The sequence below is a fragment of the Juglans regia genome, chromosome 10, assembly GCF_001411555.2.
Source record: "Juglans regia cultivar Chandler chromosome 10, Walnut 2.0, whole genome shotgun sequence".
NCBI lineage: Eukaryota > Viridiplantae > Streptophyta > Magnoliopsida > Fagales > Juglandaceae > Juglans > Juglans regia.
Window position 1 is genome coordinate 24304150 of NC_049910.1, and position 18061 is coordinate 24322210.

The 18061-nt window shown below is 34.2% G+C and overlaps 1 protein-coding gene and 1 long non-coding RNA gene across 2 annotated transcripts; one reads left to right on the forward strand and one right to left on the reverse strand.

Annotated features, from left to right (window-relative positions):
• Nucleotides 1-3682: 3682 nt before the first annotated feature.
• On the reverse strand, nucleotides 3683-7834 carry LOC108981134 (RING-box protein 1a). Its single transcript, XM_018952216.2, has 5 exons — nucleotides 7539-7834; nucleotides 7322-7372; nucleotides 7155-7214; nucleotides 4167-4238; nucleotides 3683-4060 (listed from the first exon to the last, which is right to left on the reverse strand). Exons 1-5 carry the CDS (start codon nucleotides 7672-7674, stop codon nucleotides 4023-4025), a joined length of 357 nt encoding a protein of 118 aa, XP_018807761.1. The 5' UTR covers nucleotides 7675-7834; the 3' UTR covers nucleotides 3683-4022.
• A 4403-nt stretch (nucleotides 7835-12237) lies between these two features.
• LOC108981133 lies at nucleotides 12238-14493 on the forward strand. Its single transcript, XR_001994510.2, has 4 exons — nucleotides 12238-12426; nucleotides 12586-12597; nucleotides 13296-13338; nucleotides 14219-14493. It is a non-coding gene; the product is annotated as an uncharacterized LOC108981133 (long non-coding RNA).
• Nucleotides 14494-18061: the final 3568 nt, after the last annotated feature.

Below are 18061 nucleotides of genomic sequence, written 5' to 3' on the forward strand. Positions count from 1 at the left end.
TGTTTATATAAAAAAAAAAATTGCTTTAAAAAAACCTGTTTTATAGTTTTATTCCAAAGTTTGTTACTATTACAGATCAAATTCATCACTATATATGAAAGCAAATGCTCTTAGGAAACAGTACTATTTATGGATGAGAGCCAAATACAATGCTTGAAAATGTATCCTATCTTAAGAGGTAAAAGGCTGCTTTTGCCCCACATTTGCATAAAAGTAAATGTCCTAACACGAAATATTATATCTTCAAGATGTCAGATATATAGCCGCATCTTGGCTCTAGTAAAATATTGATGTGATTTATCTATTTTAGTTTAAAGTTTTATAATTTCAGTTTATTTTTAAATTATTTTATGATAAAATGTTATTAATATGATCAATTAAATTTTTATGTTTAAGATTAAACTTTTATTTTATAAATTATAATAACATTATTTTATATATAATTATAATTTATATTATTATATATAAAAATATAAAAAATATAAAAAATTTAATATATAATATTAAAAAATAATTTAAAATATATATTATATGGAACCCGTCCGGTTCCGTCAAAGCCTAAAAAGCCTAGAACCGGAACTGGACCGGTTCCAGTCGATTTTGCCATTACGGAAACTAGTTCTGGACCAGTTCCACCAGTTCAGGCCGGTCTGGATTGATTTTCTGATTTTTTTATTTTTTTTTAACACCCCTTGCTGGAATTAGTGTGAGCGACATGGTGGTTGTCGGCAGCGTCGAACAACTAATCACCATAAGGGAAAATAGAAGAGAAAGTGGCGAGAGAAGGGAACCAGAGAATCTGAGATGGTGGGCAACATCAAGGTAGGCAACGGATGGTTGGTGTTAGACTAGTGGTGGTGAAACTGAACTTGCTATCATGCGGCGGTGCAAAGAGATTGAAGCAGATAGGGGCAGACGGAGGTGCTATCGGCCTGGGTTATATTCCGTTTTTTTTTTTTAGAGTTATGCCATGTGAATGAGGCTATTGTGGGTTTGATGAAATTTCTAACATGGCAGCAGATGAAAGCGAGGCTGTTATATGCACAATATCGATCGAATCGCTTAGAAGGAAACTGTTTTGAAGTATTAAATTGTTGACTTTTATAATTTGATTGGAAAAAAGTGGTAGTTGTTTAACATGCAAGATGAAATTACTCCCAAGAATACCTTCAGTCAATTCAGGAAAGAAAGTTTGTTTTTGCGAAAACCTTTGTTGATTCAAGAAAGAAAGATAGTTTATTTTTGTTTTTAATTATTTATGGGTAATGTTATAGACAATTTCTTTTTATGTGTGTGTAATATCATATACAGTTTTGAAGTGTGTAATCCCTAAGTACTCTATTTGAAAAAAGATGGAGGTCATCATTATAAATATAATATTTTTATGTGGATCTCAAATTTATTCTTAGTTTTTAAAGAAAGTATGTGGAACTGTACACTCCAAAACAAATGAGGGAGAGAGACCTCTCATGTTTCATTTACATTTTTTTCTGATTTTTTAAAGTTTATTTTTAAATTTCTTCGACTTCAATCCAAATATCTATCTCTTCAGAAAATCTTTTATTTTAACTTTTTATCTAATTATTTGTTCTAATCTCAATGAAAAAAAAAATATACCAAAATAAAAGAAGTTTTATAAAAAAAATTACTATTGAAAATTTATATTCGGACAACTTTTATAAACTCAAATACAAAATAGGAAAATGCTAAGTGGCCCTTAGTCTTGCTCTCTCATTTTAACCGGTGTATTTTATTTTATTTTTATTTTTTCTTTTAATTGTTAAAGAAATGATTATAGTAAATTTATATATATATATATATATATATATATATTAGAAAATATTTAAAGATCTATAAAAAAAATTTTGAAAGAAAAAGGAAAAATAACACATTTACACTAATGATAACTTTGAAGACGCAGAATAATGGGTTGAATAGAAGTACCCTGCAAAATATATTTTGAAAACAATCATTCAGTTTTTTTAATCTATATTTATAAAACTAATAAACAGTATATCTAAAATGAATTATAAAAAATTTTCAAATATTATTAAAAGTTCCCTTAGGTCTCGAATGAGATGAGATGAAATGAAAAGTATATAAATAGTAGTAAGATAATTTGTGAATAATAGTAAAATGACTTGAGTTAAGATTTTTATAAGATGTTGGAAAAGAAAAGATAAAAAGTTTAATAAAAATATTATTAAATTAAAAGATGGTTAGAATATAATTTTTTAATATAATTTTTATTTTAACATTTAAAAAAGTTAGATTATTTTTTATGGTTTGTTTAAAAATTTAGAAAAATTGTAATGATTATGTAATAATTAAACGAAAAAGTTGAAACCACATAAATCTATTTTTTTCACAAAAGACTTATACTATTTGAGGTTTGAATGTAGCATTGCTCATTAATAATATCAATAGTATTTGGTGTCTCGTTTGGATATAAAAATATTATCAATCTATTTTATTTTATTTTATCTCATCATTATAATTTTTTTAAATTCTTATACAAAATATAATAAATAATTTAACTTTTTAAAATTTTAAAATAATAATAATATTAAAATATAATATTTTAATAATATTTTATTTAATTTATTTAAAATTATTTTATCTTATCTTATTTTACTATTTAAATAAATAAAACACGTTTCTACTCTCCACTTTTCAACAAAAAGTAAAAAAGAAAAAAAAAAAAGAAAAATAAAGGAGAATAGTAGTGGGCGGCTTCTAATTTATGTGGCACAGAAAATGACTTGAATAAACAAAGTTAGCAACCCAATAAATGTGGTATCCGCTTTTGATGAGATGAATAGTCAATTCCATTCTATAGAGAAAGATGAAATGTCAATTCAGATGGGAGAAAGGTAGCCGAAAGTACGGATACTACAGTAAAGGTGAGGTTTCGTTTTTGTTTTTTGGGCACAATATGTAATGGATGTACGAAGTGCGCTAGAATCACATGGACTTGGGGAGCACTATTGAGATGATAACAAGGCCCAGCATTTGGAAAAATGAAGACTGACAAACATGTCTTCTTTTCCTTGACCCAATCTTATTATTATTAGCATAAATAACTGACTCGTTTGAATCTTTCTCCTTCTCGTTTTCTCTACAGATTGGCAGCGATTTGAATCCCTCTCAATCAGGAAGGAAGCCACAAGGTGGATTCATAACAGATCAGACAGTTTTCCTCGTGAATTTCATTTCTGGCGTGCCTCTTGATGATGCTCTCGAGAACAATTTTACCAAAGAATAAGCCACATATTATGATTCTAACATTACCCATTTAGTCAGTCAATAACAGATTTAATTCGAACAGCACAGCCAATTCTGGGTTCTCTTGCTGACACAAAGTACTACACATTTGAACTCAACTACGAGCCACTCTTGATCCAAAATTCAAACAAACACTACCACTTTGTTTCTGCGGTCTATATAAATGGCGGCAGAGTACCATTTACAGCTTACCCAAGCCTCTATAAACAGAAACCACATATGAGAAAATCAGACAACGAAGTCGTGATGCCTTCTCTGGATACGTGAAATGCCGAGCAGCTACACAAACTATTTAAGAACAAGCCACACTCGAATAGACAAACTAGCATATATCCCTAACCAGCCATAACACAACAGAAAGAAACTTATATATGGAACATATAATGAATGCATGATAAGAAAATCAAGAAAAATCGTTATTTTCAGGATTAAAGGCAGATGAAAGTATTCAAACACACCGTGTGCACAGATGCAGACTTGTGTGCAAAAACACAGATGCATAGAGAGCGAGAGATTGAGACCTTTCGCTTATAATGCCTAAAGACAGTTTAGGGAACTTTCAAATATCGCACTTGATATGTCTCAATCAAGCAAAAGTCAGTCATACAGCCCATATGATTCTTGAAAACATGACAACTCTGGCATAATTAAGTAACTGGATCATGAAAATGAACACGAAAGCCAGTATTTCGTAGCATTGCAGTAGCAGAAATCCGGATGCACATCGCTTGAAGATTCTAGTGACCATACTTCTGAAACTCCCACTCGCTGTTATCTGCATAAGCAATAAGGCAACCAAACCACAAAGGAAATGAGTAGAGTTCTACTGACGACACAGAGTCAAGAAAAATTAGACGGCCAGTTTTTAGAACAGATCATACCTAAAGGACACACTTGCCGAGTTTTGAGCCATCGGCTGATGCAATGGAAATGGAAGGCATGGTTGCAAACCCCTACATCAGCAAAAACCAGAGTTTCATATAAAAGTCATGTGAGCATGAGTGCAAAATGCAATAACAGTAATCAGCTGGATTGCTTCCACAAATAGCTAACAAAACATGCACAGCGCACACAACACTACAAAGAACAATAATGGGTGATTAGCAACACCATCCCATGATTGAGAGAATCTGAATAAATGTCTGGACAGATGGTCAACTCTCCAGTCTCCACACACAGCTTTGTGGACTTCAAGTTATAGGCTGCTTGTTGCTGCTACAGGCTTGGCTTCTTTGAATTGAATGACAAGTCACAGGTTACACATCATGTGAATGCAACCTGATTTTTATTTATTTTTTGATGTATTTGAACTTTAACCATAAAGAAAAAATAACTCTGCCCTTTGCGACTTTCATCAAAAGATGAGGCTTTCTCAAATAAAACCCGCTAACCCCTTAACCACAATTTCTTTTATTTGATTTGTCACAGAACAGCCTCTTGCTCAAAGAACAGCCAATCTCACAACAAATATTACACAGAGAGAGATGGGATGGCTTGCATTGGCATGATGCAAGGGTGTTCGTGGTGCCTGCCGTATAGTTCTCTGGTTGGTCCACTGATGGCGGTAGGAGCTAGCACAGTACCTGCGATGGGCTGTGCAAGGGCTCGGTGACGAGTGATGCAATGCCGAGGAGCTCATCTAATGGAAGGCATGTGCCTAGATGCTAGCTTCATGTACTTGTGGTTGTCGCACGAACAAAATGATAAGCTTGTGTGTTTATCAGTTGAACATTGGAGTGTGGTTGGAGATTTCCGTAGATGAAGAAGATTGGTTTCTCTGTAGTGGTTGTTATTCGGGTTGTGGTCATTTGCAGCTTTCAGTCTTTAAATGGGCTGTGGACGGTAGTAGTTCATTTTGGGATTTAATTATTTTTTTGAACTTGGATGGTGGTTGGAAATTGGAATCGTGGTGGCTTTCAGTTGGATGTGTTGTTGTGCAAAATAATGGCTTGGATTTGGGTGCCAGCTTCCCAACTAGTTTAATGGATGTCCAACCATTACAACTCCATGTATAAAATTTCAACTCTCAACTATATTAATTTGCAACTTCATGAATACGACAATGAGTCTACCATTATGAGTTTCTGAATCATTTATAAAGACAAAATTAGAATAATAGAACTATTGAGTTGAAATAATTAATCGGCTTATAATTGAGCGCATATTGATAAAAACTAATGTTCAATAATGAAATATTCATAAAATACAATAAAAAAAAATGTTTAAATTTAAAAACGTTTTTATCGGCAATAAAAAATGTTTAAAAAGTAAGATAGTAATATGTTTAGCTTGTTAACTCAATAGTTAGAATGCCAAGCACGTGACAACCAAGTGGTCAACTAATTACAATTTTCATTGATAAATAACTAATTAAAAAATAATATTTTTTTACTAGCACCGGGTGTTTGGGAACAGTGTCCTGACTAATCCCGAGGGTGCACAGGCCCTCGGCAAAGAGTTTCTCATAAGTGCACCTTGGGTAATTCAAGGGTAAAATCCCTAGTCCAACCGCCCCTAGAGATTGTGCACCTAGGGGGATTTAAACTTTAAACATGGGAGGAGCATACCCCCAAGCCCAAAGCCTTTACTACTTGAGCCAACCCCTAGGGGTTACTTTTAAAATTAAATCACAAGAAAGTGCCATTGAGGGGACTCGAACCAATGCCCTCCATTCCCCAAGGGGTGGCAACTATCCATTGGACTAGGCATGCCCTTTTTTTTACAAAATATACCGATCAAAAGAAATTAAAATATCCGATCAAAATATACGCAACTATGATATTTGATAGCCATAATAAAAATAAAGTATATGGTTGAATTACAACACACCCACACGGCAAGGAAAAAAATACACAAGAATTGTAGGTATTGACATCTATGCTAACATAAGCAATACAATGCAATCCTAAAGAATATAAACGTTCACAACATTAAACATAGGACTATCATCATTTTTTTTATTGGCACCGGGTGTACGAAAACAAAGTCCCAACTAATCTCGGGGATGCACAGGCCCTCAACAAGGACTATCATCATTGTCATCAAAAGATTTGCAACCCTCATTATCTTCCCCACCTACATCCCCTAGAGGTTGACTCAAGTGGTAAAGGCCCTAGTCTTTGTGGTATGCTCTCTCTAGATTTAAGATTCGAATCCTCTTGGGTGCAAACAATTTCTACGGGCTATCGGACTAGGAGAACTTCCCCTTGAATTACCCGAGGTGCATTTGCGGGAAACTCCTTGTCAAGGGCCTATGCACCCCCGGGATTAGTCGGGGCTTTGGTCTTGGACACCCAGTGTCAATAAAAAAAAAAAAAAAAATCTTCCTCACCTACTTGATCTAAATTAATGGTCCATGCAAGAAATAATAGTTAAAAACTGATATATGTATACATACATACATATATATATATATATAGTTTTTTTTGCTTTAAGCTGACAAAAAAAGCGCCCAAAAGCGTACTTTTGTAAATCTGCCTTGAGTTTGGTAATCAAAGCACTTTAGTCTTGCAGCTTAAGTGTGATTCTACCAACTCTTCATGGTGCTACAAAACATTCTAGTTAACAAAATTCAATAAAACTAATCTAAATGAATGTAAAATTTAATATTCTAATGAAACAAAATTCAACATGAAAAACCCAAAGTTATGAAATGATTCACCTTCTCTTACACCCTGAAAACTTCGTTTCAAGCTCAGCAAATCAAATAAAAGGCCAAGCTACAAACTCTAATAAAATTTGCACTGTTCCTAGACAAAAGAATACATATTGCAACACGGCATCCTTATTTTCTAAGCAGAGGTCAAATAGCAAGACAGACAGACGAATAGCTTGTAAACGAAGATTAGGTTTCAGAATCGAAAGCATACCCCAAGCAACCGTACATTCCTCGCTGGTGGCGCTAGCCTGGTTAGCTTGGCACTCAATACCTACTCACCATATCGCCATACACAAATTATATACCACAAAAATTCTATCCCGAAACGTAATAATAATACTAAAAACAAAAGCCGAAAAGTAACCAATAAAAACTCACAGAGATCCATGATATGGTTCCTGCAAATGGCACAGTTATCGACCACGATATCTGCATGCATCAATCAACATTGCATCATTCGAAGAATAATAGTGAAATCCCTCACAATCCCAAACCCGGGATATGTAAACAAACCGAGACGCTAAAAGAAACAAACAGTAAATAAAAATGCGAAAGCAATTAGAGAAAATAATGGTTAGGGTTTGGGGAGACGTACCCCAGGCCCAGAGAGCGACGGCGTTCCACTTCTTGATCTCGAAGTGCTTGCACTTTTTGGAGGAGGAGGAAGGACCGGCGCTGCTCGAAGGCTCGCCTGCTGGGACCATGGGCACGTCGGAGTCCAAGGAGGCCATGGCTCGGGGGGGAACGAGGGATTGAACCGAGCTCGGGGCGATCTTTTTCCAACTCAAAAAGTTTTTTTACACGAGAATTGTTTCACATGGATTTGAACTCCGGTTTTCCGGGTACAAAACCAAGCGGGTGCCATCTGATTCTGGCCCAAAGGCCACGGGCTTACACTTAACTGAATTATCCACTTCAGAAAAATACTTCCTCCATAAAATTAATTATAAAAATTTATTAGACAAACTGACAAAGATAATTATGAAATAAATATGACCTATTAGAACGACCCATCTCAATTTGTAGAATATTCTTTTTATCATCTTTGGATGGTTGACTCCATTCTTAAGGCTATAAGAGGGCTGGACCAGACTACAAAAATAAACCGGATCGAATGGTTTGGTCTAGTTCGGATGAGATCAAAACTGACCGAATGTATATATATATTTAAATATTATATATATAATATAATTGTAATTTGTATTTTATTTTGCTATTTTATTGTCTATTTTGAATGATAAATTTTATGGAATATTATTTTGTTCATAGTGCTGGATATCGGTATTTATATGAAATAAGATGTATAAATTATAATACAAGACTTGAATTATAAGTATTGATAAATTATATAAAAGATCTTAAAGAAAAACTTTCATTAATGAAACAAGATAAATAGTCAATGATGACTAACTATCTTCTATTTCAAAGAAGACAACTGCTACTAGAACAATGGGAAAGTCATCGCGAATTCTTATTAAATAAAATTAAAAGTATAAGATATCATTTAAGTATCCTTGCTTTATATATAAAAAAAGATAATAAATCATTGATACAGATTTTTATAAAGATAACCCATAAAAAAAGAAAATGAAGTATATTTAAAAGCTTGTGTTGGTAAATCATAAAAAATCCATTGGTCAGCTCATTCAAAATGAAAGGTTTTAAGAGTGGTCTTGATGGTGTTCCCTCAAGTTCTTAATCTATTTATTTCTCTTCTAATATAGGAAATTTTTATTTTAAAAATCTGTCTCAATGAATTTTTTATTTAAAATTAATGAATTTACTACTAGTATTCCCATAGAACCTGATAACATCAACAAAGAAGCTTACAGTATAATAGATATAGAAAGAAATTTACAAGATTGAACAATTCCTAATGTTCCAAAAAACCAAATATACAAACATTCTATTTGTTCTTCTAAATTATCATTTCTTACAAATTATACTATTAAAACAGTAGAAAAAACCATTTGTTTAAATAATGATTATGAATCATTACAATTATTAATAAAGGAAGTTATCAAACATTACAAAGAATAGAAATATCCTTTCATACATATTGGATTAGTACAAATAACTATCAAACCACTCACTAGGAATGTATTAAACACCTCAGTATTACTCTGTCTAAGGAATGAAAGACACTATAATTTTCATGATTCGTTACTTGGCATGGTAGAATCAAGCTTGTTCCAAGGTCTAGTTTATTTTAATTGTTATCTCAATTATTCTCTTTATTATTTGATACTAATATCTTACATGCCTTAACATTAAACATTAAAACAAACGGTTATCATATGATGAAAGGATCACATCCTTTAATTGTAGTATATAGGATCTATTATAAACTGATGAAAACAACATTAGAACCACAAGCTCTTATTACTAGTCCAAAAAGATATACCTTGTTATTACATTTTAGTACACAAAACTCTAGTGCACAAATTCATAAATAAATTAATTGGAATAAAATTACTCTCCCTAACGAATGGAAATAAGAGAACATTACTTCATTATCTAAGATAGAAAATAATTCTAAAGACGATCTTGATCGCTTCTTCACAAGCTTGGTTAGAGAAGATAGGGCCATGGAGTTTGCCGGTTTGGTGCATGGGACTATGATGGTGCACCAGTATGCGGCCAAATTTGTTGAGCTATCATGTTTTGCCGCATATCTAATCCCTGGCGAGGAGAAGAAGGCCCGAAAATTTGAGCAGGCGTTGAACAATAGGATTTATGAACGAGTGGTGGGCTTTCAGATCCAAAGTTTCTCACAGTTAGTGAATAAGGCCACAATATTTGAACGAAATTTTAAGAGAAGTGTAGAACTTCAAGATCAGAGGAAGAGAGTTACCCCATAAAGATCCTCTAGTATAGATCAAGGTCCGTGGAAGAAGAGAAACGAAGAGAGCAGCTAAGGTCAGAGGCAAACACAAATAACCTCTGTAAGTTTTATAATCGTGCACACATGGGAGAGTGCAGAAGGGAGGTGGGGTCGTGTTTTTGATGCAGTAAGACATGACACTTCGTCTGGGAATGCCCATTACTATTGGAAGAAAACAAGAAGCCCAACCCACCTCCAGGTCCCCAATAGACGATACAAGGATTAACGACCCAGTTTGATAGGAATGGAGAATTAGCTGAGGCATCACACTGTATCCACAGCTTAGTAGGAAAACATTAATTATATAAGATCTTTGGTTGTCTACAGTTTCTGATTTTTTAGAACCAGATACGTGCCTTTTTTCTTTTTTTTTTACAAGTGGTTGAGAGGTTTCGAGAATCAAGTCATATAAGATTAGGTCATCAGGCTCTTGGAAGAGACTCGCCTTTTAATATATCAATAAGTTGATAAATTTGGTTGTAGTATGTTATGCATCTTCAAATATATTTATGGTGTATATATCTACTATATATATAAACGCGAATGATGGAGTAACAGTGTTTTCGTTGACACTTTTTTTTTTTCCATTTCTGTCCCTATTTTTATTGGTTTAATTCTCAAGTCTTCTTTTTCCAGAAAATTCTCAATTGTTCTCTCTTCTGCTTTCATTTGCCGACAATGTTTTCTGTCTAATATTTTTATTTTCAATTTTGCCCTTCTTTATATTCTTAAATTATCACTTCTATTTCTTGTGTGTGTATATATATATATATTGTGTTGTTTACATATATATTAAAATATGCATTATGTCGAAAAACGATCAATTATCATAATATATATTAGTTGGCCTTCCAAAAATGAATTTCTAGATCTGTCACTTTTATTTTACAGTTTAGAAAAAAAAAAAAAAAAAGAAGAAGAAGAAATTAAAGTGAAATTACATGCATGTTGTCATTATTAAGCAGATTATATTTCCAAAACGCCATCTAGATTTTTGATCCAAATGGTAAATTATTTTCTGAGTCACAGTTTTGAGAGTACTAAACCTACACTGATAACATCAATTTTTGTTTCTATATTTTTAAAATAGGACAATAAGTATAAAAAGTACGTAACGTTACCAATAAGATAGAAAGATTATATTATGACATTTGAAAATACCCTCTTAAATTTTTTTTAATCTAATTCAAACGATTAGAAAAATAATGTAACACCACGGTCTCAGAGGTCCGGAGAGTTAGCTCTTATTATTTAAAATCATCTCCAATATCACAACTATAAAATTCAGTAAATTCCATAAAATAGTAACTCATTTGCTCAACCAAAATATCCATATTCCTTTGTAGGGATAACAATGAAATTCTCAATAACATAAATTAAAAACTCTCCAAAGACTCGAAAATATCCTTAACCCAACACATCAAAATATCCGAAAATAATCAATTTACTAATTATGACTCTCAAATAAGTACTTGTATCCTCGAACACTTATTCCTCAACATTCATCACACATAGCTAAAACTTCCTACTCTTGTTCTCCAGCTAAACCATTAAAATTATCTGAAAAATGTTTGGAGATAGGGGTGAGTTATCAACAATTCAGTAAGCAGAGAACATATACTAGTGTGTAAACATGAGCATTTACAAAGTTTAGAATGCAGAACAAAACACTTTTTATTTTCAGAATGCAGAGTCAAAACATGTTATCAAAAATATCAGAGCGAAAGTTTAAAAATATTCATAATCAAAATCCCTTTGGCATAGCATAACTGAAACATCACATCTTATCTTATCATATAAGAACAAAGACCACGTCTAACCCCCATGATAGGGTTGTGCAAACCTCGATAGCCAACCGAGCAAAAACAGAATGTGAATCTTTCCCTTATTATTCTTGGAGCCCTGGGTGTGCACATAGGAAAGGCTATGTAGAAAACTATTTTATTTTCAAAGTGGGTGTACCATAAATAGAAAAGTTGGTACCAACCCTGTAATACCCGAATCCTACTACATAGGTCTTTATGTCATCTATCAATATTTTTAAGTTAAATATTTTGAAACAAAGAGTTTCATTATGTTATTAAATTATTTTAAGATGGGTGTGTCTTAAATGTTAAAGTGGGTTATTTCCTTTGAATCCTTTACTTTTATCAAATTAAAATACGACCCCAAACCTTCTCAACCATAGGATGGGTAGGTGAGAAAATATCTTCCTATATTTGAATCTCCATCGTCCATTTCTTGGCTTGTAAGACAAGCTTTGACCAATTTGCTTTTCCTCTAAGTGAAACTGTCGGCTTCCTCCATAAGCAACCCGAGTCCTTCTCCTCCTCCTATACGTTGAAACAGACCCTCTCATTCCCCTCTACCCCACCGACGGCTTCTAAGGCAAGAGACAAGTAAACTCTTTCTCTTTTCCCTTCACCCGTCGATCCTAAGGCGCACGAAGGAGAGAAAACTTCTCAAGTCCCCTCCTTCGCATGAGAAAGACCTTTCGGTTTCCTCCAAGCCGTGTAAATCCCTTTCACTTCTCTAGTCCATTTCTCTTGTTTTCGTAAACCTAAGCTTCTCACCGAAACCCTTCAAGAAGATCAACCTTGTAAGTAGATTTCCTTTAGCTTTAAATTTCTGGTTTTGAAACCCTAGATTTATAGGTTTTAGGTTTTTATTTGAGAAATTTATGTTTATGTTCCAGTTGAGATTTCTGAATTTCCCTGCCTTTTTTCCTTGTTGTCGTGTTCTTCTGTGGCTTCAAAAGAGATCCACGCAGGTAATAATCTTTTCATGGGTTTCTTGCAAAATTGGGGGTTTTTGGATTTCATGATTAGCCGAGTACTATGTGGTAATTTCTTGAGGCATTTCCTTAATTGTTTTCTCACTTAGTTGCTAGTAAATGAAAAAATCAAATTTTTGGGTTAGAACCAAGCACTTTGAGGTGCCTTGCCGTGAGTCATGCTCTGTTCTTGTTGAACCTGAGCTGTGTGTGTATGTTCTAGTTTATGGCCCTAAGCCGAGCTCTGTGTGTGTGGGTGTGTTCTGTCTTGAGGTGTAAAAATAGTCGAGTGTCCCAAGGCAGAATTTTATAGTCCCTTCATTGTGTTTTCTTGAATCTAAATCATGTCTTGCTTTGCTACCTTTATTAAAGTTATGATTTTCAAACATGTTTCCTCAAGTTATGGCCTAAGTAAGCCACTAAGAGGTTTAAACCTAAGTTAGTAAGCTTACTTAGAAACCTTTCAGCTGCCAAGGGTTGTATCTTTATTAATATTTGTTTAGAAAAAAATATGTGAGGTTCTTAAATATTTGAAGGAAGACAATAAGGGATTTCTTATGCCATGTAGATAATTTAATGAGTAAAGAAGATGTCTTAATTCCATTTCTTGGAATTTAAGGGAGCATGTATGGGTATTGGGTAGTAAAGTCCTTAGTGAAATAAATTTTAATATGTTATTTCCTCTCATTGAATAGGAGTGTAATCGCAAGATTTAAAGACTACTTGTAAAGCTTCGAGGTAAGTAGCTATGACCATGCTCCTTACACACAAAGTTCTCTTATGAGAGAATATCTCTCTTTTTACACATGTTCTCCTACAAAAGAATAAATATATATATTATGTACAAGCCTTTCTTGGTAGTCCCTGTTAAGTATCCTATTGATTACAATTGTTTGTATGTAAGGTAATGCATCATGAAACTTTTATGCATGCTCTCTTTAAATATCTATGCCTTACTTATATGTAACATGACATGAAATACTCTTTTTAAGTCAAAAGCATTTGCATTGGATTAAAGGAAGATAATGAAAATGTTTAACTAAAAAGAAATAAAAGAGAAGAACTAAAAGCATGAACGTACCTAATGGCCATATGAATGAAAGGGTACCAAAGAATGGGCAGATGGCAATGCCGGGTAAGTAGTACTGGTAGTGCACCCAGTGCTACTCCCACAAAAAGGGGTTCCAACCTGTGGCCGCGGGTGGAATTCGGGTCCAAAAGACTGCTAACCCCAACACACGGGGCATAATAGTGTGTATTAGCCCAAGAAAGTGAAATTATAAAGCAAAGTCATTGCTTTAATTAATTATGCATGAAAAGTACGTGTAAGAAAGAAAGCACCGTTTACGCATGAAGAGTACAGTTAAGCATGAAAGTAAGAATATGCATGATAAGTACTGTTAGACAGGAAAGGTACGGTTAAGCATGAAGTATAATGATGCATGAAAGTGTAGTTATTCTTTAATTATTTATGCATGAAAGCATTTGTTAATAACTAGTAAACAGTTATGTCTGCATGTTTTCAAAAGGAAAAGATTATGTGACTATTAAGTTAACGGCATGGTGTACTGCTTACTGAGTATTAGACTCACTTTGTGTTAATGTTTTAAACGTCCAGGTATGAACGATGATGCTGCGGAGCCGGGTGCTGCTAAAGAGGGAGGGGCTGAAGTTTACAGTTCCCGGTTGGTTTGATTTGGAGGACAGTGATTATGTTTTCTTTATGTTTTTATTTTGGATCCCATGTTGGGACGTTCTGTTGGTTTGACTTTAAAACAATATGCCTTTGGGCAACAGTGCAAGTATTATGGTGGGGTGATGGTAATGGCGTATTTTCTATGGTGGGGTGATGGTAACCCCACATAGAAAAGTTAAATGCCTTTTTATATGTGTTAAGGGGGACTGAGTCCCCTCTTAATTAGAACCAATATGTTTTTGATAATTGGATGATGGACTCTGAGAGTCCTCTGTTTTGAATTTGGAACAAATTGTTTATCAGGTGCTTGCTTTTAAACAAGAAACGCAGTGTACATACATGACATGTTCATGTCCATTTCTTTAAAAAAAAAAAAATGCATAGTAAACTGGTACTAATAATGACAAGGTAAAAGAAAAAGCCAATTGTCGCGACCACGTCTCGGTCGTAAGATTGGGGCAGGGTTGTGACAAACCCGAATAGAGACCCCAATTTTACACCTGTGGTAAGGTCAGAACGGAATAAAAATAGAAACAGAATGTTATGCCAGAGGTTTTTAGAAATCACATCATATCATATCGGAGTACAAAACATCTCCAGAACAGAACATAATTAGATCACAAAAATATAATTTATGCACAAAATTTCATATTCGCTATTTTTTGCACAGTTCATAAACAAAATGTCAAAATAGCTCATGTCTACACGAGTCATGCCAAAAAATACTTTATTCTTAAACTGAATTTCATGAGTAATGCAGAAAAGATAATTGAGGTAGTTCAAATTTCTTTTCATAACCAAACATGCATATTTTTCAAAGAAAAATTCTGGATGTAGGCGTTGTCTGTAGCTCCTATGCACTACTTCCTACGTGGATTCAAAACGCACCATTTAGAATTAATAAAACGGTGCGTTTTGCAGCACTTCTTCCTCCACTAAATGTCGCAGGTCCCTTTTCCCCCTTCGATTTCCCTTTCTCAGTTCTCCCCCTTCTACTTTAATTTCTTCTTCCTCTTCTCCCGCTTCTTCCTTTTCTCCCCCTTCGATTTCCCGTCTCCCCTGTGCTAGATCTTCTGCAATGCAGCTTCTACAATACGTCAGCTCCGATTTCGTCCTAGGTAACTCGCTACTCCATCTCAGTCCATTTTTGCATAGATTTGCTGTGTTTGAGGATTTTTCCATGGGTTTCCTTCTCACTGAAACCAAATGGAGATATTAGACAAATATCTTTATTGATCCTGATGAAAATAACAGGACCATTCTCCATCGCAATGGTCGGGGCCTCGACTACCGTACGTTGTCCATCATTTACATTTTTGATTTGAAATGAAACCCTAGGTTTTCATTTTTGTTCCATTTCCTTTATTTATGGAGTGTGTTTGTGTTTGTTTTATTAATTCTAAACGTCAAATTTTGTTGAATCATAGAAAGACTTATAGCCCCAATACACATGCATTATAATACGCTTGCTTGGTTAAATGTTATTGTGCACGGGATACACAAGCAATATTTGATATGCGTGTATGAAGAATACTTGATGGTTTGATCTGGGGAGTCAGTACTGCAAAGTAGAAATCATTTAGTAGAGTGGATAAAAATGAGATGGCAATGAATGACTTGGTGAAAAGTTGGATTTTGAACTTAATTTCAATTATAATTGGTTGTTAAAATATTAAGACAAGTCTTTCTTAAACTCTTTTTATTTTTTGTTAAAATATAATTTACATCACCCTACACTCTTGTAACATCCAATTAACTAAACCATTCATAAACTAAGGTATGTTCTTGTAACATCCAATTAATTTTGAAAAACCCCTACTTGTATATTTATTGGCATAGATTTCGCTTGGTTGTCATGGTGTATATACAAATTAATGATGCTCTATGCTGCTTAGTTGTCATGGTCTTTAGTTTCTCCTAGAAACAGTGCGCTTTTTCTCTGGAAACTTTGATTAACACTGAAAAACTAATGCAGGCCTGCAATGCTCATGGACTCCATTGTGTTCCTTTATATGAGACTCTAGGTATGCATATTCACTACAATAGCATGGTTCCTAGATTACTTATAATATATTGGTATTGTTTTTCATTAACATCCAATTAAGTAAACCAAAATACAGACCCATCTACTCTCTTGGTACTGAGGTTTTTTATAGTTAGAAAATATGACATAGTCTATTATATATAAGACGTTCAACTTTCTTTAAAAAATTCAACCATTTATATGCATTGACCTTAAACCTTAAATCTTAAGCATCTTGTGAAATGTAATGTATATTGCTGTTTGATCTGATACGGTTCTCTGGTTAGGTGTTGGTGCTATGGAATTTGTTATACACCATGCAGAGGTTTCAATTGCTTTGCTGAAGAGAAAAAAATTCCTAAGGTACAATTATTATGCGTTTACATTTGATGAGCAACTATTTTAGTTTATGTTACAAGAACGTAAGGTGCTGTGACAATTGTAGCGGGATGTCAGGTGACATGACATGGTCACGGTATAGCTTGGGAGTAGTCTTGAGCTATGACGTGACGTAAGGTGTAGTTATGAATGGAGTCTTGTCGTGTTAAGTATTGGGATGAACTGTCAAGAGGGATGGGTAGCATGAAAAATCATGCTAGCCGGATTAAGAGAAGGTTGTTATCGGAGTATGGCGCTTATCCTTACTAGCATGTAATTAATGGATTATATGTTAGTCTTAGGTGATGAAGGGATAAGGTACATGTGTAATTTGGTGAGACATATGTGCTGAAATGGGTTGACCATATGTAATGGGTAATCTGTCCTAAGCGTGGTTACACGATGCTTAAGCCTCAGAGTTGGCTTAAACCCGTGTGGCGTGTATGGATGAAAATGAGGATTTAGTACGAGCTAAGATAAATGAAGCTAGTGACATGTGTATTCTCTAGGATTGTAATGCGTGACTTAGTCGGTCTGAGTCATGCATCGGGACGCTAAGGTTACGTGTATGCATGTAGGTTGCCATTTGACATGCACATGAACGGACTGCATGATATGAAAATAGCATGGAGTCCAGGTAAGTATTATATTCATATTCTTCTAGAGTTTTCTAAAGGATATGAATTGGAAATGAAATACTTTTCCTTTATGATGCCTTATGAAACGAAATTAAACGATGTTTTACGAAAAGCAAGCTAAATGTTCAAAGGTACACGTATATATGGTCCTTCTTAACAGCCCGTTTTTATGCAACCAAAGTATTAATTGTATGCATGTGAATAGATGACTATATGCAGTATCTATTATATGTTTTTTCTACGAAAATAAATGTTAAGGCTTATGCCTCGTGCTTTAAGTGATGCTTTGAACAACGCAAAGAAAATGTTTTAAATGTTCCTATGAACTGATGTTTTAAAGATGCCATGAACTGATGCTTTATGGATGCCATGAAAGAAGATGTTTAACCTCTTGCTTTTAAATGATGTGTTACCATGAATGAACTGTTAAATGAAAATGATTCAAAAGGAAAGGACATAAAGACTGAACTAAAAAAAAGGACTGAACGTTTAATGTATGAAAATACATAACGGCCACATGAATGAATGAAAAGGGTACCAAAGGAATGGGCAGATTACAATGCCAGGTAAGTAGTACTGGTAGTGCATCCAGTGCTGTCCCCTGACTGAAAGGGATTCCCAACCCGTGGCCACGGGCGGAGTCCGGGTCCAAAGGAAGATCGTTGACCCCAACACACATAGCTTAACAGTGTGTATCAGCCAAAGAAAGTGATAAGAAAGAAAGAA